Here is a 25,901-nt window from a genome sequence, read left to right on the forward strand (position 1 = left end):
TCCCCTCAGCAGCTCCGGCCCCGCTTCGCGGAACCCACAGACACGCCCTAGAGCTCCCAACGCAGCCAATCAGGGCGCGGGTCGCAGGCTACGTGACCCTCCTGACGCGGCGGGGCGGGGCCAGGCGGAGCGGAGGGGGCCAGCGTGCGAGTCGGCTGTCCGGGGAACAGCGCCTCTGGCCGGCAGCTATTGCTTCCGGCATTTTCTCACCCTTTCCCTGCCAGTATTTTAGAGAACTTGGAGTTTCAGTCCTTTTGTCCCTTGGGGAGTGTCACTAGCGCGGGAGAAAAAAAGGGTAGAAATAACTCAAACCGCTATATCTTTAAGCTACAGCCAGTCAGAATTCCCCAAATTAGTCGATAGGTAAAGAACTAAGTTACAAAAGAAACGTAGTTTAAAAAATCCCGAAACTTCTCCGGTACATATCTAGCTTTCCTGCCCCCTCCCCACCCCAATCCAGCAGTCAGCTACAGTGTCTGATGCGTCTTTAACAGCCTCCCTCCTGCTGCTTTCACCCAAATACTCACCTTTTCTGATAAACTGCTAGGTGCTTTACATTCTATTTATTACCTGTGATGCCAACCTCATAGACTAACAAATTTCTCCTTAAAGCCAGGCTCAATGTCTGTCCCATTTATTCTCATATTTATCCATACACATATTTATGGCATGCCTGTTAAAGTGTCAAGCATGTGAAGCTGCAATGACAAAACAGCGGTGCACAAGACAAAAGGGAATAAAGTACATTCCCTATCCTGATGAGGTTTACATTCTAGTGGAGAACAAAGACATTAACAACCAATGACATGATTAATCACAACTAGAGTTGAATGTTTCCAAGGACAGGGTGCCCTGACTGGCCTAGCTGTCCTATGCTGGGTGTGCAGTTGGGGGTCAGGAAAGCTGTGATTTTCCCAGCCTGTATGTAGTCCCCTCACTTTGCGTATTTCATAGTATACAGTGCACAGTTCTAACACCTTAACGCGCAGCACTGTAATTCTTCAAGATGGCCCTCTCTCCTTGTGGAGTGTCCTTGTGGATACTGATGAATTAATTTTCCTATGAACAGTGCTTGGCACATGGTAGGGACTCAGAAAATGCTAACCAAATCTTCGAGTCTAGCCTTATTACCCAGTTTGTGCTCAATGGCTTTGTTGAGAGGGACTGACAAGTTGCACTTTAATTCCACAGAGTAGCAGCAAGAATCCTGGCTCCTTGTCTCTAGGTCAACTTTGATCTCCAGGATATTCTAGAATTAACTGGGTGGCTAATGTATGTGAGGTAGGGGAGTGTTTGCCCAGTAACCCTTCTCCCTCTGAGTTACCCGTATACAAAACTCCCATTATTCATGGCTTTATCGCACTCTTTTTCCTGAAATAGAAGGATTTGGGGTCCAGACTAACCAAAGTGTGTCACCTGCATCTAGGAAAAGGGAATTAAAGTAGGATACAAAAAGGAGAAGGACGTTAAGGAATGTAAACTAGGGCCTTAGAACTGCATGCGGCAGTCACTGGTCAGGAGGGAGGGAGCAGAGATGTGCATTAAGGTGCTAGCAGCTTATATCAGGGCTCCACATAATTGTATGAGGAATGACAATACATATAACCCTGTGCATTGTAATCACACTTGAAATTGACCAACTTAGCTATGCCAGTTGTCTTAAATAAATGCTACCCAAAGTTTTTTCCATCCTAGTTTAAAGAGTTCATTTCTAGAACCATACAATCAGAAAAACACTTGGATGGAGAAACAGGGGTTCAAAGAACCTAGAACCTAGTATTAGGCATATTACCTACAAGAAAATTACAAACATATGTTTGAAATTGTGGGAAGATCCTGAAGTTTCTAGTACACAAGAGATGGTTAAAAGTAATATTGCTATCAGTCTTTTATACCCCAAATTAGTAACTGTTTTAAGTGAATGTGAAAAACTTAAAAACGTAGTTCCCTCAATTCAGTTTTTCCAAGTTGCTAAGCACAGTTTTTGGTAATAAGAGTTCAAGAAGTATCTGCTGAATGAACAAAATATCTTAAAATCCCTCAACCACCTATAGGGTTTTTAGAACGCTAACCCTTCCAGTTAGGGGGACAACACTGTATTCAAACATAGTGCATTTGCTCAGTTGGAGCACATTGATTGATACCTCTCTTTCCCTTTTGGTGATTTTTTTGTTTTAGTCACAATTTAGACCAAACTGAAAAAAGCTTTCCCCATCCCACCCCCCAAACATACGAAAATCCTTCTACATTTAAAAGTAAAATATCAGTGCCTATGTTGAAATAGTGTTCTTTTACTAAAATACTGATTTATTCATATGAAAACTGCATCTTTTATTCCCCAAATGGTGATGGTAAATTCCAAGTCAATGAATTTCTCAATTCTGTATAGTACAATCAGGTCCAAAGAGCAGGATGTAAAGTACAGGTGTGAAAAACAAAATATTACTCCTTATTAACAGTGATAAAAGAAGATAAGGCAGTTTTTTCTTTCATCTCATTTCTTTCTCAGTAATGAATTTATTGATCAGTATTAATTCATTATCCAGGATACTTTTTAAAATGTGTATCATCTAAAAATAAAAATGATTGTTTCTGGATTTCTGACTCAAATTTATTTTGAGTTACCTTTAAATACAATTACCACACTGAACATCACTAATAAAGATGGGAAAACAAAAGCCAATGTTTATAATTCCAAATGGTAAGAACTGGCCTACTGGAGAACAGTAAAGGGATAATAATAATGATAACAATAATGGCAGCTAGCCAGAGCTGCAGCGGGCAGTTATGCAGACTATGCACTGCACATTCCAGGGAGCTAGCTACACAGAACAGCAATCCTGTAGCTAATATTTACTGAGCATCCTACCACATGCCAGGCACTGTTATGACCATTTCATATGTAGTATGAAGCAGATACTACTCTCATCCTCACTTTTTATAGAAGAGAAAAAAGAAGGCACAAAAGGTTAATAATTGCCCAAGATCTCAAAGCTAATGAGTGACAGAGCCAGGCATTTGACTCCAGGGCCCACACTCTTAACTGCTACCCCATACTGACTAACTCAGAGTTATAAGCCCAATTACTTGAAAAAAATCTCTTTGATTTTAAATCTTTCTTATAGATAACTTTATTTTTAAAAGTATGAAGTATTTGGAAGATAGTATTCTTACTTGGAATAATTTTGAAAAGTATTTTACTAAATATATATTAGCTGTTTCTTCATTCAGAATGGTGACATGTAGTTTACAGAATCTGTCTCTAATTTGTGATCACATCTCACATACCAATGCTCTCCCCCTTACCTAAAACAAACAAAAAATTTTTAAAAAAGGAAAGGAAAAAAAAAAAAAGCAACCACCAAGTATACAGGATTCCATATACGCATATACTTTAATAACAAAGTCACTTTAGCTGTAACTGAACAAAGAAAGGGAGACAAGAAGAACTTAACACATGATACTATGATATCCACAACTTTGGGTCAAAACAGGCATACATAAAGCTTTAAAATATATATTGTCTATGTTAATGGAGGCTACAACTACCAATTTTGATTACACATGTTTTCTGAAACATTATTGTCAAAGAGTTCAAAGTTAGACCAAATAATGATGTCAAGAAAAATTCTGTCTTAAAATTTTAACAAAGTCTTTTAAGAAAGTCTAAAATCCTATATTCTCACATTGACTCTCAAAACTTTGATTTTTATATCAGAATATCAGTTTGCCACTTTAATTTTTACCATACATGAAAGATTATCAAAAATATATTGATGGGTCTATACTAATTGTGACTATTCATATTTACATTAAGCAAATTCTTTTACCAAGTTCTTTATATACAAATTACCATTTGTCCTATGTCAAATTCATTAAAAAGTTAAAAACTACAGAAATGTTATTAGAAATAATGCATTTCAATATGTAACTGTTTTCCATTAATGAAGAACATTTTAAAATAATTTAACTGAAAAAGTACTGAACTGCCCACCAATTTCTGCTGCAACGGTATTCCTTCTGAATGTTTTCTGTGATTTAAGGAAAAAAAAAAAACTGGGTAAAGCTTGATTGCAAGGAATGACAAAAATCTGATGACTGTTTATTGATCTTCAAGAAATTTACAGATTAATTATATTGGTATTAAAAAATAGCAATGATTAAAAAACGTAAACAGTTCAAGATAACTGAAGAAACAGCAGTCTTTAAAAACCGGCAAATGCACTATATGAATACTTTTCATATAAATTTAAATCACAAAATAGTATCCCATAACCAGTTGAACTGAATACAGGCATGGCTTTCTGACACTTCCAAAAAGGGCCAACATTTAAAAAAAACTTAAACTATTCCCAAACTGGAAATAATTTAGATTTTAGAAGTATCACAATAAATAAAAGAAATTTATAAAATCAAGAGAAGATTTGGGGAAATTTTCATAAGGGGATTATATTAATACCACTAAAATAAAAAAGTCACTTTAATTGTTTTAGACTCCTGGTCACACAGGAAGGAAATGAAAAGGATGGCTTTTTCCGAGGAAAAACCTGAGCATGACATCATAAGCTTTTCAAATTTGAAGATCATCAGTTCAGACGACCATAAAACTGAGTACAGCACTTTGTCCAGTACAGATACATTTCTCTTGTCTAAGAATTAACTGATTTTGTAACAATCACTGAAAAATTTATGCCTCAGATTCTCTGGTTTGAAAATAGAGATTAGCTCCATTTTGGAAATTATATTAATTTATGTTGATTATATACTCCGCTAAAGCAAGAAATAAAGCTCTAAAATATTTACCTAGTTAGTGCTCTGTCTCTGGACTTTAGGACCAATACTCTGTGTGTCCTCTTCCTGACTAGGACGTTTCCCACTGCTGAGACCAGTGCACGTGGAGCTTCTTCCTACACATTTAAAAAAAAATGTATGTTTAAGATAAGAAAGGTGAGAAGAAGAGTATGCTCAAATGCTACATTCTTACCTTGCTTTAATAGGTGAGTTTGCTGACTATCTCCATAAGCATAATGTAAAATACCACTCCCTGGAGTGCAACCTGTTAGTATGTTAAACATAGTAAAATTACTTAAACTAATTTCAAGTTGTATGTATTACGATTACAAATCTAATTTTTAGTATTTGTATTGTGCGTTTTAGGATTAATCCACAACCCTTCATATGAACCAAAACTCATACCCAAATCAGGAAAACTTAACTTGTCCTTAAATTTAGGGTCATAGGAATGTTGACTGTTCAAGGGCAAAATCACTAATAATCATTTTCTAAAAAACACTTCTTTACTGGATGACAATTAGACACTTGATCATGAAGTCAAAACATAGGGCATCAGTGAGATATACATCCTTCCTTCACCTCCTCCTCCCTCAGCACCTATCTAAAACATATGTCCTTGGAGATACAGTAAGGGAATAAGGTCCTGCCAGATGAGAGTTAAACAATGGAGCAGTTACCTAGCCTGTAAAATTGTATCAACTCTCCTAAAAAGAAAAAATGTTATAGGAGAATGGGTTAGCACAGAAAAGTAGATTCTAGAGAAAACATTATGGAAAAATATGAGGATCCTACCCCTAGGAGTGGTTGCATGATGGCCCGAACAAGACAATCTACTTATTTTTAGTGTAACTTCATACTTATCACATTTCTCTGGATAAAGAATTCAGCTTTTCGGGTACTCAAAATTGGGAAAGTGAATGCCCTGATCAAGGATGAGGACTTCTGGAAAGGAATATTTCCACCATAAGCTAATAAACTAATGTTCCCTATTGATATTTTAATTCATATGATTTTAAAATTTCTAGTCTGTCATTCACAGAATGGTCACCACTAATTATAGCAAACGTTCAGGCTTTAGACTTGTAAGGCTGAAGGCCAGACTCAGGACTGTGGCAAATTCACCGCTGAATGGTGCTGCTACTGGTCTTACCATCATCAGGGCTTCCCCTAGTAGCGATACTTGTCATCATGCATCTTTGCACGACTCTACTGAAATCTTCACAAAATAATGTGAAGGTACTTAATTCCACTGAATTGTACATTTAAAATGGTTAAAATGCTAAATTTTATGTTGTGCATATTTTACAATTAAAAAAACTTCAACAAATACATTTTTCAATTATCGTATTTATTTGATTTTTATTGTTATTTTCTATTTTTCTGAATTTTCTAAACTGTCTATAGTGAATAGTTTTTTAAAGCAGTTTTGAGGAGTAATTTATATACCATAAAATTCAACTGTTTTAAGGGTACAGTTCAATAATTTTTAGTTAATTTACAGAGTTGTGTAATCACCAGCATAATCCAGCTTTAGAACATTTTCATCACATCCAAAAGATCCCTCATGTCCATTTGCTTTCATTCTCCATTCCTACCTATAAGCCTAAGGTAGGCACTAATCTAATTTCTCTTTTAAAAACATGACTTTTCTCACTAGTTCATATAAGTGGAATCATGCAGCATGTGGTCTTTTGTGTCTGGCTTCTTTAACTTAACATAATATTTTTGAGATTTATCCATGTTGTAGCATATATCAGCATTTTGTTCCTTTTTATGAATTAATATTCCATTATATGGATATACTCCATTTTGACTATCATGAATAAAGCTATTATAAACATTCACATATAAGTCTCTGTGTAGACATATATTTTCACTTCTTTTGGATAGATACTTAGGAATGGAATTTCTGGGTTGTATGTTAAATTTATGTTTAGCTTTTAAGAAACTGCCAAACTGCTTCCCAAAATGGCTTCACTGTTTTACACCCTACCTCTCAGCAATGTATGAGCGTTCCAGTTTCTTCACATCCTCCACACACTTGTTACTGTCTGTCTTTTTTATTTCAACCACTCTAGTGGTTATAGGGTGACCAACTCATCCCAGTTTGGGACTCTTCAAGTGTTAGCATGGAAAGTCCTGTGTCCCAAGAAACTCCTCAATGCCAGGCAATCAGTGATAACTGGTCACCCTAAGTGGGTGTGAAGTCCTATCTCTTAGTAGTTTTAATTTGCATTTCCCCAATAACTAATAATGCTGAACGGGTATTTTATAATAGAAAAAATTTTAGTAGTCTGCTTTATTATAAGAACAAAAATACCTCAAGACATCTTTGTATGTTAGTTTATTCCTTTCCTGAGCACAAAAAGTCTACAAAAATGAGAGGACAAAAATGCAGTTTCTGTTGCAGAGATTAAGAATTTTTGCACAGTCATTAAAAAACTTAAATCATAAAGAATCTTGCCCTTTGAAATGCCTTTAAGACACTGTAAATAAAAGCCTACGAATAGGGTAAGTATGGGGCATTAAGGGATACGCTTCTGAAGTATAAGTCCTTTCTAGCATTTAAAAAAATTTTTAATTTATATTTTGGCTGCGTTGGGTCTTCATTGCTGCGCACAGGCTTTCTCTAGTTGCGGTGAGCGCGAGTTACTCTTTGTTGCAGTGCGTGGGCTTCTCGTTGCGGTGGCTTCTCTTGTTGTGAAGCGCTGGCTCTAGGTGTGCCGGTTTCTGTAGTTGCAGCACGCAGGCTCAGTAGTTGCAGCATGCGGGCTCTAGGGCATGCGGGCTTCAGTAGTTGTGGCGTGTGGGCTTGGCTGCTCTGTGGTATGTGGGATCTTCCTGGACCAAGGATCGAACCCATGTCCCCTGCATTGGCAGACAGATTCTTAATCACTGCGCCACCAGGGAAGTCCCCATGTAAATCCTTTCAAATGGAACAGAAACCTGAGGGGAGAAATTCTTAACAGCATAGTAACCTAAGGATCTTGCCATAATCACTCCCATTTTCAGGTCTACAATGCTCTCTCCTTCATCTGCCTACTTAAATGCTACCCACCCCACCATCTTCTTTTTTAAAAAAATTTTATTTATTTATTTATTTTTGGCTGCATTGGGTCTTTGTTGCTGTCTGCGGGCTTTCTCTAGCTGTGGTTGAGTCGGGGATACTCTTCATTCTCATTGCGGTGGCTTCTCTTGTTGCGGAGCACAGGCTCTAGGCACGTGGGCTTCTGTAGTTGTGGCACACGGGCTCAGAAGTTGTGGCTCACGGGCTCCAGAGCACAGGCTCAGTAATTGTGGCACACCAGCTTAGTTGTTCCGCAGCGTGTGGGATCTTCCCTGACCAGGGCTTGAATCCATGTTCCCTGCATTGGCAGGCAAATTCTTAACCACTGCACCACCAGGGAAGTCCCCCACCATCTTCTAAGAAAAGTTTCCTAGTTCCTTCAACTCCCTTTTTTCCTATTGCATGAGGAGGCAGTGTCTTACAATTTATCACTTTTTTCATTTTCTTTTTACCCCTTCCACACCCCCATTTAGACTCTAAGCTCTATGTAGCTTTTATGTCTTCTATGTCTTTTGAAAGCCTCTAAGCACCTAGCTACAAAGTGTGTTATAGGCAAATATTTACATGATTAGACTACTTTCAAGATTTATTAATCCTATCACAAAACATCATGTTTATAAATTTGTGAAGCAAAATTATTCCAGTTTAACTTGCTAACATGATTAGTTTTGCAGATAAATACAGATTTGGACTAAGAAACAGTATGTACCATCATTATCCATTAGCTAGGTAACTGGAGTCTGTTGCTTTCCACCCTCTGCCACCTGCTTGTTATCTCACTGCTTCACAGAACTTCTGTCCCTCAAACTCATGTGTGGGCAAAAGAGGCAGTCTGTGAACTGCATAATAAATCTGATAGAACTTTTGAAATGCTACCTTGTTAAAGTTTACTTCAAATTGTAGGAGACGCTGAGAAAGAACATTTTTGAAGTACACTGCCATCATTAGCAACAATTTGAATGCAGGTGAAACACATTCCAGTAATAAAATATTTTGTCTTATGAACACTACATTTGGCATTACATTTGCAGGGGAGACCCAGTGATACAGGAAAGAGTATGAACTTTAGGACTAGTTAGACTTGGATCTGAATCTTAGCTCAACTACTTACTAACTGTGGGATCTTGGTTAAGTTACCTAACTCTTCTAGGCTAATTTTCCCAATCATAAAATGAGAAGCCTACCACCATCCCTCAAGGTTATTGTGAGTATGTGGCCAAAATCCCCTCATACTTAGGCACAAAGTAGGCAGTCAAGATATGAGTGCTTTCGTTTCTTTCTCCTTAAGCTAATTGTTGATGCTCTCAAAAGTATGCAAAATATTTCTGAATTCAGAAAGGTTCAATTTGTTAAAGGTGTTATTCTTAATATCAAATTTTGAATAGCTGACTTCTTTTTTTAAAAAAAAATAAGCTTTCCTCTAATGCAGCCTTGGTGGGTTTTTTTTGCCTTTTAGTAACCATGCAGAATTATTTATTTTACTACCTATAACTGAAATACCAAAAAAACCTTATTTCCAAACCACAAAATGACGTTTTAGAATTTAGAATATGGATGTTTTTATCCCCTTACACGACCAAACAGAAAGTAATAAGTCCAGCCATTCAGCCTTGTTTTTAATCAAATTAATTAGCTTCATGCTATTTTTGGTTAGAAACTTTGAAAATTGATATGATTCAAATTTCCAATACATACTGACTTCTTGACACATATTAAGAACATATGTGGCAACTAACTATATATATCACAAAGAAAACCATTATAGACCAGGCTTTGTAAGAAAAAACTCACGTGCAAAAGGACTAGAGGCCCTATGCATGTGCGTGATAAATCTTTTGGCCACGTTCACAGGGCCTCTGACCTTCTTAACTAATTACCTTATAGCTGATATATACTTAAAGGGAGTAAAAAATAATGACCATTCTGAATATATAACATTTCAGTTTCATTTTATCCTTAAAAATTGCTAACCTCATTCAGTTTGCAAGATCTTTACCTTGACCCAATTCCACTATATATAATGATGTTTCTATCTCTAAAATGTCACTAATGGAGTGAGGGTATGTGTGTATGTATATGTACATGTATGCATGTGTACAAGGAACCTATTACACAATTTAAAGATAGATTTTAAAAAACATATTATAGTGAGGTATGATAAACAATATATTTATAATTAATCTCTTTATGTTACTAAGTGCAGAAATTTCCTTTTCACTTACTTCCACTGCTGCTATAACCTGGGATATTTTCTCCAGGAGAATACCCCATGAGGCCTCCATTCCCATTAGGATTAGATGGCACTGATGCAAGAAGACCTAAAGGGAAAAAATTTCCTATTAAGTTATGATCAAGATCAAGTTCAAGGATGGGTACATAAACAGCTGCCAAAGAAACAAATCAAAGGCATTTACTGACATACCTAGTCCTCTATATCGTGAAAGCTGCTGATAGATCTGTTTCATCCTCTCAATATTCAAACGGCTTGCCTCAGCATGGTTCACCATTGGTTTGGGGTAATTAACTCCTATCAAACATTTGGCTACCTTTTGAATACCTTCTGGCGCATTCCAGGGATCATAGATATATTTTGCAGGGAAGCCTCGTAGGACAGGCAAATAACGTCTTTTGGGAGAAGGAAGAAAAATTATTAATAAAATGAACTATAAGCAAATTATAACAAACTATTTATTAGCTATGAATGACCAAAATCAAATCAATACAATTTAAATGATTTGTTACCCTTCTGCTCATCTCTGCTGCCCATGATGAGTGGGGAATACCCACTTTTCATGTTGCTTAAACATGAAAAGTTCTTCCTAGATTAGCTATTCCAGACTGAATAATAATCATTCTTGATTTACCTGATATAGTCTCCATTGGGATCTGTTCTCCTACCAAAACCAACAGGGCAATAGCAGTGAAAAAATTGTTGGAAAAAGGAACTACAAGACAGCCACATCCAACTTCCAGCATTTATGCTCCAATCTGCATCAAGTAATAATTCTTCAAATACCTTCGGAAGTAACAGTAATCACAATTAGTCTGCACACACGTAATTCTCAAAGCAAGCATTTTTCCAGGTCTCTGTAGATCAAAAGTCAAGGCAAGAAAATCTAGCACAGAGCTGTAAACTTAAACATTCCAAAGTTAGCTTCCTTGTCTGTGTTCTATTCTATAATGAGTTATTTCAGGGAAAGAAACATATTAGTAATATATAGATTTCTGAATAGAATTTACTATTCTAATCTTTGCAGTGTTACTGGAAGAGGGGAGAGTAAAAGTTATTAAAGTCACCAATTTAAAAGGATAAGATGGGATATGAGAAGATTAAAAAACTGGAAGAAAAAGCAGTAAACACTTTCAAGAATGCAAAAATGCTACCAAATTAACCACCAACAAAAACTTGGAAGCTTAGTACAATGGCCTACATAATGGGAACAATCAAATACAAATGACCTTTAAAAATTCATTAGTATTATACAGTTTAAATTTGGGATTCCTTGATCCAAAAGAGAAATAGAATTAAAATAAATTATTTTTTATAAATTCATTGTGTGCTGTACATCTACCTCATGCACAACTTTGTACTAGGAAATACAGGAGATGTAAAAAAACACAGGATCAGAAATGGTCTTTGGATAGGGGAAATTTATGATATAGGCAGGAAGGTAAAACATATATTTAAGTCCCATTATATATAACCAAAAGATGTCACAAAATGTTGTATGCTTCACATTACATAATATAATTATGACTAAAAAGCTATGGTATTGAAGTGAGATGAAATGATTTATAGCTTAAAATTTATAAAACAAATTTGCTATTTCTAAGAACTCAGATGAATCCTTTATGTGACAGAAATGATCACCTATAAATATATATCGACCCAATAAGTCCAGAGTATTAAATCTTATAGCTCCCTTGATGGCTAGGCTGATTTAGCCATTGAAATGACTTCAGGTTAACTGAACCACTTTTCACCAGTTCTCCTATCTGATTATGCCATTCTGCTCCCCAAAAGTGTGTCTGTATGATGAGAATTAAATGCTTTTCTATTGAAAAAATTAGACTATAAATGAATCTACATAGCAGACAATTTTTAGGAATTGTTTTATAAAGGTACAGAGTTCTTCAGAATAAGGCCATACTACATTAGCTGGAAGAACACTTACCTTCATTCCTTCTTCCCAACTAATCCACAGGTCACCTCGTGTCAGGAAGCAAGCAACTGCATGTCTGGCTAAATGATGGATCCAACCCTCCTGACGAAGCTGTGTCATGATGGCATCAATCCATGGAAAGCCTGTCCGTCCTTCTGCCCATTTCGCTAAAGCCTCAGGATTCTTATCCCAAGGAATCTGAACACAGATGGGATTTCCTTCCATTTTGTCAAAGCGTGGATTATTTGTTGCTGCTGTATAGAAAAATTCACGCCATAACAGTTGCCCATAAAGGGAAAGGGGAGGGGAACTGTTCTTTTTTACCTAAGATTAAAAAGCAAAGAAGTATTATCAGCAATTTAAGAAAAAAGTATTTTGAAAAATAAGCTCCAGTTCCAGATAATACCTTTTTGTAGAGATCTGTCAGTTTGAAGTAAAACAGTCGACATGACAAACAACCAAATCGGAGATAAGGACTGAGTCCAGTAGGGCTAGCGAGCAGGGAATTCGCATTCATTCGAGGTCTTTCAAAGTTTGCCACCCAAGCCTGAAAACACACAGAGAAAATTATGCTAACTAATTGCCTTTTCCATTTTAAAAGATTGTTTAAAGTTGAGATTTTTTTAAAAGTTACATAGGGCTTGGAAAATAAAATATCATTTTTCTAGCCACAAATGACACATTTTAATAAAAAACAAGCAAGATAAAAGTGATCATTCTTTTGTTTTAGCCATCCTCATGCAGTAAATTCCTAACACAAGGCTGAGAGCACCTTCAATCTGTCTCTCTGACACTGAGAAAAATATGAAATAGAAGAACTCTATCCTAGCTTCAAAGTTATAGTCATCAGATACCAGCTTACAAAGTAAGAATAGAAGGGGTAGTATTGATAGTAGCTAAAGAGGAAATAATCAGAAGAGGAGGAAGAAGGGTATTTAAATGAAGAGATAGTTGTTAATTTTCAAACAATTAGGATTGCTCTATTTTAACTATTTCTCTCAATCCTTCTTTTTCAACAGTTTTTCTGTTTTTAAAAAAGAGTGAAATTATTTTTAAAATGCCAGTTTGACAATATAAACATCATTTGTATTATCATACTTTTCTTTCCAAATGCCTTTCCAAACGTGTAAGTGCTTCAGTTTCTCCGCCTGGCCACACTGCAGAAGATAAACCATCTGTATCAAAACCTAAAAAAAAAAAGAAAAGAAAAGAAAAAAACTTGACAGTCGCATAAAAATGAAATGACAGCCCTGGATAGGTCCTCAAAAATAGATGATATATAACATGGTCTCTGTTCTTTAAGATGTACATTTTAAGGTGATAACAGATAGACCACATATTTATAGAACACATAAATAACGCACAGATTTATCACTTCTTAGTTTCAGAGTTTCTTTTCTTTTTTCTCCTTTCTTTTCCTTTTAGTGCAAAATACTTTACATGACAAATTAGAAGTGGGATTTTTCTGAATGGTTTATTAACTCTTAAGCTCCACATGTATTACCGTTTACACCTACCTAGTTCTTCCAGTGAAGGGACTCCATATTTCTCATCATGGTCATCAGACAGAGGAGTTGTGCACTTTTCTATCACTTCTGAAGTAATTGTCTCTACTGGTATCTCTAGTGGTTCCATTTTGCTGATGAGAGTCTGGAATCTTTTATAAGTAAGAGGTGGTTGTCCACCATTTAGTTCTATGATCCTATTACAAAAGTTAGTAAAATGCTGTTAGTATTAAAAAAAGGACAATACATTTTGATTGATAAATTCTGAAAAGGCTTAAGGACCAAGAAACTTGTTAAAATAATTAACAAATCTAAAAATCATTCTCTTCATTTTATAGACATCTGCTAGGTATCAAAAATATAGTGTATGCAAATATCAAAACTTTTAAGACAAAGGGAATTAAGCACCTATGAGTGGAAAAACAAGTGGCTAAATAAGCCTAAAGGCAAAAACAAAAAATAATATATATGGAAATATAAAAACATACCACAACACAGCTCAAAGAATCTCTTAATCATCAATAAAAACTAAACCAGGCCCATATTATACCAAGGAGCAATCAGCAAGTCTCATTAATTAGGATTCTATATTACTGTCATGATAATCACTTGCTATTTTCTATTGTGCTCATGTTTTTGTTAAATGTCAGCATATGTATCTCATGTATATATTTTATATTTAATTCTGATCACTAATTTCTCAATTAAGTAATACTAAAAGGAAAGATAAGTCTTACCAATGGTAGTCTGAATTAGACACAATTTGGAAATACCAATTATTCTTTTTCACTATGGCCATTTGCTTACTAGCATTTAGCCTTAGTAAAAAATTATTGGTAAAATCCAACTCCATCGTTTTATGCATCAGCAACTGAAGCCTCAAGAGAATTTAATAGTCAAGGTCACATAACTAATAAATAGCAAATCAAGGTTTTCTTAATCCAAATACAGTACAGTTTTCATTATACCACATATAATTATGTATCAGTTGTACATACAGAAAGTAACCACCATAAAAACTATGCTCTCTGCTTTTAGTAATTTTGCTTTGGTATAATACTTTGAGTTTATATATAGGGTCATAATGAAATCTGTCCACTATAATGATACTACAATGGCACTACTGAGGACACTGCTAATTACATAACAGAAGCAGAATAAAAATCTTAGAAAAAATGTTTTCTATATGTTACATTTTTATATGATGGATTATATGTGGTAAATACTCACACTCAATCTAACAAACATTCCAATTTTATGCACAACACTGAGTTTCCCACTTAAAGCAATTGCTCTTATCTTGTTTTGTCTCCTTGCTATCAGCTCTCTAAAGTTAAGAAATCTGGTAAACTAGAAGGCAACTTTATTATCGAAGGATATATGACTTCTGGCTTAATATCAAGTAAGACCCTTGACTGAATCGAACCACAATATTTTGATACACTTGGAATAAAATTAACTAGCTTGTCGTGTTACTTACAGAATTAGTTTTATTAACTTGACAAAATGTGAAAATAAAAAAGTAAAATAATTTAAAAGGTACGTAAATTGTGAGATTTCAGCACTTGTAAGGATGATAGTACGCTAAAGGTTAATGTTAACAAATCTTATGAACCTTCAAATCTTACAGCATATAAAGCTTTCTAAATTTAAACTTGACCACGGAATCTTTGTTGGACAAAGCATCACCAAAAACTGATAGTCCAGGAAATACGCTTTGAGAAATAAGATATTATACCATTGTTCAGAAGACTATGTAATATTACATAAAATGTGCATATGGACTTAAAATCCAGAGACTAGATATATACACATAAAATAAAATAACTTATGACAATCATGTAAAATATATCAAGGCAGTTTGTGGCTATGTATGTCATATAAACTATAAAATTAACATTGCTAAGAGCCCAGAAAGGCAAGTTAGTAGGCTGAGTTAGAACAGTCAAAGATAACTGTGTGATGCTTTTAATAGTTTTGAAATTGAAATTCTGAGTATGTTTATCTTATGTACTTATGTCTGTAATTTTGGTATCTGTCACTGGGTAAACAAAAATCACAGATGTTAAATAAAATGCTAAAGGTTTGACATATATTCACTTAATTCTACCACAAGTCTATTGTGTATGTTTTTATTTCCACTTTATAAACTAGTCCCACAGTACATTCCCACAGTACATTTTCTATGTACTTAAAACCACTGAAATGTACACTTAAAAGTGGTTAAGATGAAAAATATTATAGTATTTTACCATTAAAAAAAACTTACTTGTCTAGGTCATATAATGTATGTGAAATTCGTACAATTACTTCTACCCCAGCTTCAGTAGCCAATTTCTTAATAGCTGCATCTCGTTCCTTTCCAAAGGGCTCAGAATCATATTCAATTGAAAGTTTAGTAATGTTCCATTCCTAAAATAAAAGAAAGGGGCAAAAACATACATAAATTTTAACAATTAGTTTTTCTATTATAATGACATAGGCTGGAAAAAAGTGAAAAGCTCCAATGCTACCTAGTATATAACAAACACTATATATAAGTGTTTGTCATGGTAAAATGGAAAAAAATAACATGTTACCAAGTTGCTGAAAGATTAAATGAGTCAATGCATATAAATTGTTTAGGACATAGTACATAGTAAGTCCTCAGTGAATGACAGCTGTCATTATTACTAGCCATTTGTATATTTCTTACTTTGTGGGTTGCAGCTTATGTTTTCTTGGGTTTCTATCGCAGATAATTTTTCTCTTAAGGATTTGTAAGAGCTCCTTATATTTTAATGATAGCAAACCTTCTCTATCACCTGTGTCACTTTTTTTCCTAAATAGTTTGTAATTTAATTCTATGATTTTTTTGACAAATAAATATTTAGTTTTTAGTTAGTAAATGTTGGAATTTAGAACAAGTCAATAACACTCCCTCCCCTTTTCCCTTTTTGAAAAGGAAGGGAATGTAAGTCAGAAAACTAAAGGTAAAAATATAGATCACACAGTCTCCCAAGGCAACTGAAATAAAAACAAAAATAAACAAATGGGACCTAATGAAACTTACAAGCTTTTGCACAGCAAAGGAAACCATAAACAGAATGAAAAGATAACCTACAGAGTGGGAGAAAATATTTGCAAATAATGCAACTAACAAGGGCTTAATACAAACAGCTCATACAACTCAACAGAAAAAAAACCAAATAACCCAATTAAAAAATGGGCAGCAGACCTAAATAGACATTCCTCCAAAGAAGAAATACAAATGGCCAACAGGCACATGAAAAGGTGCTCAACATCGCTAATAATTAGAGAAATATAAATCTAAACTACAATGAGGTATCACTTTGCACTGATTATGATGGTCAGATGGCCATCACTAAAAAGTCTACAAATGCTGGAGAGGATATGGAGGAAAGGGAATCCTCCTATACTGCTGGTAGGAATGTAAGTTGGTACAGCCACTATGGAAAACAGCATGAAGGTTTCCTCAGAAAACTAAAAATAGAATTATCATATGATCCAGCAGTGGCACTCCTGGGCATACATCCAGACAAAACTCTAATTAAAAAAGATACATGTACCCCATGTTCATAGCAGCACTATGCACAAAAGCCAAGACATGTAAACAACCTAATGTCCACTGACAAATGAATGGATAAAGAAGATGTGGTACATATATACAACAGAATACTACTCAGCCATAAAAAAGAATGAAATAATGCCATTTGCAGCAACATGGATGCAACTAGAGATTATCATACTAAGTGAAGTAAGTCAGAAAGAGAAAGACAAATACCACATGATATCTCTTTTACATGGAATCTAAAATATGACACAAATGAACCTATGAAACAGAAACAGACTCATGGACATAGAGAACAACCTTGTGGTTGCCAAGGGGGAGGAGGTTGGGGGGAAGGATGGAGTAGGAGGTTGGGGTTAGCAGAAGTAGGCTATTATACATAGAATGGATAAACAACAAGGTCCTACTGTATAGCACAGAGAACTATATTCAATATCCTATGATAAGCCATAATGGAAAATAATATATAAAAAGAATGTATATATGTATAACTGAATCTCTTTGCTGTAAAGCAGAAATTAACACAATATTGTAAATCAACTATACTTCAATTTAAATATATATATATATATAGACCACATTACTAGTAAAGTTGAATTGGAGTAAACATGTTATGTTTAAGGACAGATAAGCTTGCTAATTTTTTACCCCTGAATTAAACAGATTTAGCTACCCAATGATAAGCAGCACCTTCCTTGCAGTGTGGGCTGCCCCTACAAAATTTATTACATGGAAGAAGGGACTAGGATAAGTGCTCTCTGCAACTGAATAGGCAAAAAGGTATGATATGAGTGATACTCACCTAACTCCTTCTATTAACTCACCAGTGAGATCATTCACTTCTTCCCTGGGGATAAATTAGTGAACATCTCTCCAGAAAAAAAATGAAAAGCTAGGGAAGAGAAGGTTCCCCAAACATTAAAAGTATTCAGGGCAGAGTCAAGATGGCAGTGTGGAAAGACGAGGAGTTAGCATCTCCCCACACCTAGGGTGCCTGACGGCCGCTGGTGGTGGACTCTGATGCCAAAGGAGACAGGAGGAACCTGAAAGTGAACCAGTAGGACATAGGGGGACTGAGGAGGGAGGAGAAGTGGAGGTCAGACAGGATCAGGGCCCCTGAGGCCAGGGAGATCAGGAGAGGCAGGAAGGAGGAGTGGGGGAGGAGCAGAGGGCGATAGCCCTGCCCCTCGGGCCAGGGAACCTGCTGAGCTCCCAGGTCAATCCTCTGCCTTCCAAAGCCCCCTCCAGACAGCATGGGTCCTTGGAGTAGCAGGAGGGAGGCCAGAGCGATCAGGAGAGGCAGGCGGGAGGGGCCATCTGGGAGGAGCGGGAGAGAAGCGGAGGGTGATTGCTCCGCCCACTCAGGCCCCGGGAGCCTGCTGAGCTCCCAGGCCAGTCCCCTGCCCTCCAAAGCCCCTTCCAGGCTGCACAGGTCCTTGGGGGCATAGGAGGGAGGCCGGGGAGATCAGGAGAGGCAGGCGGCAGGGGCCCTCCCAGACAAGAGGAACAGGACAGGAGAGGAGGGCATTTGCCCCACCCACTCGAGCCCAGGAAGCCTGCTGGGCTCCCAGGTGAGGTCCCCTGACCTCTGAGACCAGGGGTTGGGGGCATGCCTGGGCCCCTTCTGTTCCTTGAGCCTAAGCTCCACCCCCCACGGCCTTTTCCAGCCCTGTGGGTCCTGTGCATTGGCCTGGCCCACCATCCAAACCTCACCCTTGCTTAGGCCCCACCCTCCAGAGCCAAGGCTTCTCCTGGCACCCCCACTATTTTTGTTCTTTTCCCTCCTCCTCTTTTTTACTACTGTGGTACTGATGTACCTTCTCGTTGTTGATTCATCTATATTTTTACTTTTATATTCTTCCTAAAATATCTCTTAGTTTCCTAGTCTAATTTTATTTTTTACTTTGTTATTTTTTATCTTTTTATTTTTTTTGCTGCCCCAGGAGGTTTGCAGGATCTTGGTTCATGAGCCTGGGGACAGGCTGAAGCTCCTGTGGTGGGAACTCCGAGTCCGAACCACTGGACTAACAGAGAATCTCAGACCCCAGGGAATATTCATCCGAGTGAGGAGGTCTCATGGAGTTCCTCATCTCAGCACCAAGACCCAGCTCTACCCAATCGCCTACAAACTCCAGTGTTGGAAGCCTCAGGCCAAACAACCAGTAAGAAAGGAACACAATCCCACTCATAAAAAAAAAAAAAAAAAAAAAAAAATGAGATGGCAAAAAAATATGTCACAGATTAAGGAGCAAGGTAAAAACCTACAAGATCAAATAAATGAAGAGGAAATAGGCAATCTACCTGAAAAAGAATTCAGAGTAATGATAGTAAAGATGATCCAGAATCTCGGAAATAGAAAGGAGGTACAGATTGAGAAAATACAAGAAATGTTTAACAAAGATCTAAAAGACCAAACAAACAGATGAACAACACAATAACTGAAATGAAAAATACACTAGAAGGAATCAATAGCAGAATAACTGAGGCAGAAGAACGAATAAGTATGCTGGAAGACAAAAGGGTGGAAATAACTGCTGAGGAGCAGAATAAAGAAAAAAGAATGTAAAGAATTGAAGACAATCTCAGAGGCCTCTGGGACAACACTAAATGAACCAATATTTGGATCATAGGGGTCCCAGAAGTAGAAGAGAAAAAGAAAGGCTCTGAGAAAATATCTGAAGAGATTATAGTTGAAAACTTCCCTAACATGGGAAAGGCAATAGTCACCCAAGCCCAGGAAGCACAGAGAGTCCCATACAGGATAAACTGTAGGAAAAACACACCGAGACACATATTAATCAAACTAACAAAAATTAAATTCAAAGAAAAAATATTAAAAGCAGCAAGGGAAAAACAAAAACTAACATACAAAGGAATCCCCATAAGGTTATCAGCTGATTTTTCAGCAGAAACTCTACAGGCCAGAAAGGAGTGGCAGGATATACTTAAAGTGATGAAAGAGAAAAACCTACAACCAAGATTACTCTACCCGGCAAGGCTCTCATTCAGATTCGATGGAGAAGTCACAAGCTTTTCAGACAAGCAAAAGCTAAGAGAATTCAGCACCACCAAACCAGCTTTACAACAAATGCTAAAGAAATTTCTCTAGGTGGGAAACACAAGAGAAGAAAAAGACCCACAAAAACAAACCCAAAACAATTAAGAAAATGGTAATAGGAACATACATATCGATCATAACCTTGAACGTAAATGTACTAAATGCCCCAACCAAAAGACAGAGACTGGCTGAATAGATACGAAAACAAGACCCATATACGTGCTGTCTAAAAGAGGCCCACTTCAGACCTAGGGACACATACAGGCTGAAAGTGAAGGGATGGAGAAAGATATTCCATGCAAATGGAAATCAAGAAAGCTGGGTAGCAATACTCGTATCAGATAAAATAGAGACTGTTACAAGAGGAAAGGAGGGACACTACATAATGATCAAAGGATCAATCCAAGAAGAAGATATAACAATTATAAATGTTTATGCTCCAACACAGGAGCACCTCAATACATAAGGCAAATGCTAACAACCCTGAAAGGAGAATTCGACAGTAACACAATAATAGCAGGGGACTTTAACACCCCACTTACACCAATGGACAGATAATCCAAACAGAAAATAAATAAGGAAACACAAGCTTTAAATGATACAATAGACCAGATATATCTAACTGATATTTATAGAACACTCCACCCAAAAGTGGCAGAATATACTTTCTTCTCAAGTGCATATGGAACTTCTCCAGAATAGACCACATCTTGGGTCACAAATTAAGCCTTGGAAAATTTAGGAAGACTGAAATCATATCATACACCTTTTCTGACCACAACGCTATGAGATTGGAAATCAATTACAGGAAAAAAACCACAAATACATGGAAGCTAAACAGTGCACTACTAAATAACCAAGAGATCATTGAAGAAATCAAAGAAGAAATTTAAAAAATACATAGAAACAAATGACAACAAAAACACGAGGACCCGAAACCTATGGGATGCAGCAAAAGCAGTCCTAAGAGGGAAGTTTATAGCAATACAATCTCACCTCAAGAAACAAACATCTCAAATAAACAATCTAACCCTACACTTAAAACAACTAGATAAAGAAGAACAAAGAAAACCCAAAGTCAGTAGAAGGAAAGAAGTCATAATGATCAGAGCAGAAAAAAATGAAATAGAAACAAAACAATAGCAAAGATCAATAAAACTAAAAGCTGGTTCTTTGAGAAGATAAACAAAATTGATAAACCCGTAGCCAGACTCATCAAGGAAGAAAGGGAGAGGATGTAAATCAATAAAATTAGAAATGAAAAAGGAGGGGCTTCCCTGGTTGCACAATGGTTAAGAATCCACCTGCCAATGCAGGGGACACAGGTTTGAGTTCTGGTCTGGGAAAATCCCACATGCCGCAGAGCAACTAAGCCTGTGCACCACAACTACTGAGCCTGCACTCTAGAGCCCGTGCTCCATGACAAGAGAAGCCACCGCAATGAGAAGCTCGTGCACCACAACAAAGAGCAGCACCCATTCGCCACAACTAGAGGAAGCCCGCGCACAGCAACAAAGACCCAACAGAGCCAAAGGTAATAAATAAATAAAATAAATAAATTTTTAAAAAAAGAAATGAAAAAGGAGAAATCACAACTGACACTGCAGAAATACAAAGGATTATAAGAGACTCTGCAACAACTATATGCCAATAAAATGGACAACCACGAAGAAATGGACAAATTCTTGGAAAGGTACAATTTTCCAAGACTGAACCAGGAAGAATTAGAAAATATAAACAGACCGATCACAAGTAATGAAATTGAAACCATAATTAAAAATCTTCCAACAAACAAAAGTCCAGGACCAGATGGCTTCACAGGCGAATTCTATCAAACATTTAGAGAAAAGCTAACACCAATCCTTCTCAAACTCTTCCAAAAAATTTCAGAGGGAGAAACACTCCCAAATTAATTATACGAAGCCACCATCACCCTGATACCAAAACCAGAAAAAGGTATCACAAAAAAAGAAAATTATAGAGTAATATCACTGATGAACATAGATGCAAAAATCCTCAACAAAATACCAGCAAACTGAATCCAATCATACATTAAAAGGATGATACACCATGATCAAGTGGGATTTATCCCAGGGATGCAAGGATTCTTCAATATACACAAATCAGTCAATGTGATACACCACATTAACAAATTAAGGAATAAAAACCATATGGTCATCTCAATAGATGCAGAAAAAGCTTTCGACAAAATTCAACACCCATTTATGATAAAAACTCTCCAGAAAATGGGCATAGAGGGAACCTACCTCAACATAGTAAAGGCCATACATGACAAACCCACAGTAAGCATCATATTCAATGGTGAAAAACTGAAAGCATTTCCACTAAGATCAGGAACAAGACAAGGATGTCTACTCCCATTACTCTTATTCAACATAGTTTTGGAAGTCCTAGCCACAGCAATCCGAGAAGAAAAAGAAATAAAAGGAATACAAATTAGAAAAGAAGAAGTAAAACTGCCACTGTTTGCCAATGACATGATACTATACCTAGAAAATGCTAAAGATGCCACCAGAAAACTACTAGAACTAATCAGTGAATTTGGTAAGGTTGCAGGATACAAAATTAATGCACAGAAATCTCTGGCATTCCTATACACCAACAATGAAAAATCAGAAAGAGAAATTAAGGAAACACTCTCATTTACCACTGCAACAAAAAGAATAAAATACCTAGGAATGAACCTGCCTGAGGAGGCAAAAGACTTGTACTCAGAAAACTATAAAACACTGATGAAAGAAATCAAAGATAACATGAACAGATGGAGAAATATACCATGTTCTTGGATTGGAAGAATCAATACTGTGAAAATGACTATACTACCCAAAGCAATCTACAGATTCAATGCAATCCCTATCAAACTACCAATGGCATTCTTCACAGAATCAGAACAAAAAATCTTACAATTCGTATGGAAACACAAAAGACCTCGAATAGCCAAAGCAACCTTGAGAAAGAAAAACGGAGTTGGAGGAATCAGGCTCCCTGACTTCAAACTACACCACAAAGCTACAGTACTCAAGACAGTATGGTACTGGCACAAAAACAGAAATATAGATCAATGGTACAAGACAGAATGCCCAGAGATAAACCCACGCACATATGGACACCTAATTTATGACAAAGAGAAAAGACAGCCTCTTCAATAAGTGGTGCTGGGAAAACTGGATAGCTACATGTGAAAGAATGAAATTAGAACACTCCCTAACACTATACACAAAAATAAACTCCAAATGGATTAAAGACTTAAATGTAAGACCAGACACTATAAAACTCTTGGAGGAAAACATAGGAAAAACACTCTTTGACATAAGCCACTGCAAGATCTTTGACCTACCTCCTAGAGTAAAGGAAATAAAAACAAAAATAAACAAATGGAACTTAATTAAACTTAAAAGCTTTTGCAAGCAAAGGAAAAATAAACAAGACAAAAAGACAACCCTCAGTATGTGAGAAAATATTTGCAAGTGAAACAACAGACAAAGGATTAATCTCCAAAATATACAAACAGCTCATGGAGCTCAATATCAAAAAAACATACAATCCAGTTAAAAAATGGGCAGAAGACCTAAACAGACATTTCACCAAGGAAGACATACAGATGGCCAAGAGGCACATGAAAAGATGCCCAACATCACTAATTATTAGAGAAATGCAAATCAAAACTACAATGAGGTATCACCTCATGCCAGTCAGAATGGCCATTATCAAAAAATCTAGAAACAATAAATGCTGGAAAGGGTGTGGTGAAAAGGGAACCCTCTTGCACTGTTGGTGGGAATGTAAACTGATACAACCACTATGGAAAACAGTACAGAGGTTCCTTAAAAAACTAAAAATAGAACTACCATATGACCCAGCAATCCCACTACTGGGCATATACCCTGAGAAAACCATAATTCAAAAAGAGACATGTACCACAATGTTTATTGCAGCACTATTTACAATAGCCAGGACATGGAACCAACCTAAATGTCCATCGACAAATGAATGGATAAAGAAGATATGGCACATATATACAATGGAATATTACTCGGCCATAAAAAGAAATGAAATTGAGTCATTTGTAGTGAGGTGGATAGACTTAGAGACTGTCATGCAGCGTGAAGTCAGAAAAACAAATACTGTATGCTAACACATATATATGGAATCTAAAAAAAAAAAAAAGTGGTACTGATGAACCTAGTTGCAGGGCAGGAATAAAGAGGTAGACACAGAAAATGGACTTGAGGACATGGGGTGGGAGGGCAAAGCTGGGGTGAAGTGAGAGTACCATTGACATATATATACTACCAAATGTAAAATAGTTGGCTGGTGGGAAGCAGCAGCATAGCACAGGGAGATCGGCTCAGTGCTTTGCAATGACCTAGAGAGGTGGGATAGGGAGGATGGGAAGGAGGCTCAAGAGGGAGGGGATATGGGGACATGTGTATGCATATGGCTGATTCACTTTTTCATGCAACAGAAACACAGTATTGTGAAGCAATTCTACTCCTCCCTCCTGGAACTTACTGAGGAACTTACAGAGGTAAATAAATAATTAAATATATAATAACTATTAGAAAAAAAATAGGATGCTATGATAGAGGATATGGGGGTGAGGGAGAGCTGGTAAGTTAATTATCTACTCTTAATTACACTGGCTAGACTTTTCAGTAGGTGGTGAAAGTGAATATCCTTGCTTTGCTCCCTATCTTAGGTGTAAAGCATTCAATGTTTCACAGTTAAGTATGATGTTAGCTATGCTTTTTGTGGACAATCCTTACCAAATTGATATTTATCAATTTTCTATTCCTAGTTTGCATATAGTTTGCATAAAGTTTTTAAAAATTATAAATGGGTGTTGACTTCTGTCAAATGATTTTTCTTCATCTACTGAGACAATCATAATACCCTGTCCTTTACTCCATTAATAGGCTTGTTAATTTTATAATGTTGAACCAACTTTGTATTCTTGAAATAAACCCCACTGATCATGATGTAGTATTATTTTAAAATATTGCTAAATTCTATTTGTTGATATATTAAGGATATCTGAGTGTGTGTTATGGGGGACACTTGGCTATACTTTTTTTTTCTTTCTTAAAAGTTCATCAGGTTTTGGTATGAGTTATGCTGGCCTCATAAACAAGTTCAGTGTGCCCAATATTATCCTCTGTTTTCTGAAAGAGTGTCATAAGACTGGTATTATTTCTTTCTTAAATATGTGGTAGAATTCACAAGTAAAGCCACCTGGGAACTGCAGTTTTACTTATTGGAAGGTTTTTATAATTACAAATGCAATTTCTTTAAGAGAGGGCTATTCAATTTTTCTTTCTCTTTCTTCTGAGAATTTTAGTAAGTTGCACTTTTCAAGAATATTTTTCATTTCATCTTAGTTGTACAATATATTGGTATTATGATGTTTACAATATCCTTTATTATGTTTTTAAAGTTTAGAGACTCTCTCGTGATGTCCCCTTTTTTATTCTTGATTAAGGTAATTTGTGTTTTCTCCCTTTTTGGCCCTGATCAGTATTGCTAGGAGTTTATCAATTTTATTAATCTTTTCAAAAGAAAACTGAACTCTGAATCAATCAGAGTTCAGTCAGTAGACAGAAACCACATTAGTAATTTGAACAGGGAAAATTTAACCTGAAGAATTGTCAGCAAGTAAAAGAAGAGTTAAGGCTATATACTGTCCAATATGGTAGATAACCACTTGCCACTGAAGTGGGTTCTG

At 36.3% G+C, this 25,901-nt stretch overlaps 1 protein-coding gene across 5 annotated transcripts in view; it reads right to left on the bottom strand.

Moving 5' to 3' along the window:
- Nucleotides 1-3,375: 3,375 nt before the first annotated feature.
- CRY1 (cryptochrome circadian regulator 1) overlaps nucleotides 3,376-25,901 on the bottom strand; it is a 93,103-nt gene continuing 70,577 nt past the window's right edge. Inside the window, exons 3-13 of one of the 5 annotated variants that reach the window (XM_067697848.1) lie at nucleotides 15,799-15,941; nucleotides 13,542-13,726; nucleotides 13,123-13,211; nucleotides 12,431-12,571; nucleotides 12,037-12,348; nucleotides 10,726-10,877; nucleotides 10,284-10,486; nucleotides 10,084-10,179; nucleotides 4,985-5,056; nucleotides 4,804-4,903; nucleotides 3,376-4,031 (exon numbers count right to left, since the gene is read on the bottom strand). In XM_067697848.1, the coding sequence (XP_067553949.1) occupies nucleotides 3,905-4,031; nucleotides 4,804-4,903; nucleotides 4,985-5,056; nucleotides 10,084-10,179; nucleotides 10,284-10,486; nucleotides 10,726-10,877; nucleotides 12,037-12,348; nucleotides 12,431-12,571; nucleotides 13,123-13,211; nucleotides 13,542-13,726; nucleotides 15,799-15,941 (1,620 nt within the window). In that variant the 3' untranslated portion in view covers nucleotides 3,376-3,904. Of the gene's footprint in view, nucleotides 4,032-4,803; nucleotides 4,908-4,984; nucleotides 5,057-5,085; nucleotides 7,663-10,083; nucleotides 10,180-10,283; nucleotides 10,487-10,725; nucleotides 10,878-12,036; nucleotides 12,349-12,430; nucleotides 12,572-13,122; nucleotides 13,212-13,541; nucleotides 13,727-15,798; nucleotides 15,942-25,901 lie in introns of those variants that run through there. The other 4 variants (XM_067697844.1, XM_067697845.1, XM_067697846.1 and 1 more) reach the window with 4 other exon arrangements.

The sequence above is a fragment of the Pseudorca crassidens genome, chromosome 11 (genome assembly GCF_039906515.1).
Source record: "Pseudorca crassidens isolate mPseCra1 chromosome 11, mPseCra1.hap1, whole genome shotgun sequence".
In the NCBI taxonomy this organism is placed as follows: Eukaryota; Metazoa; Chordata; class Mammalia; order Artiodactyla; family Delphinidae; genus Pseudorca; species Pseudorca crassidens.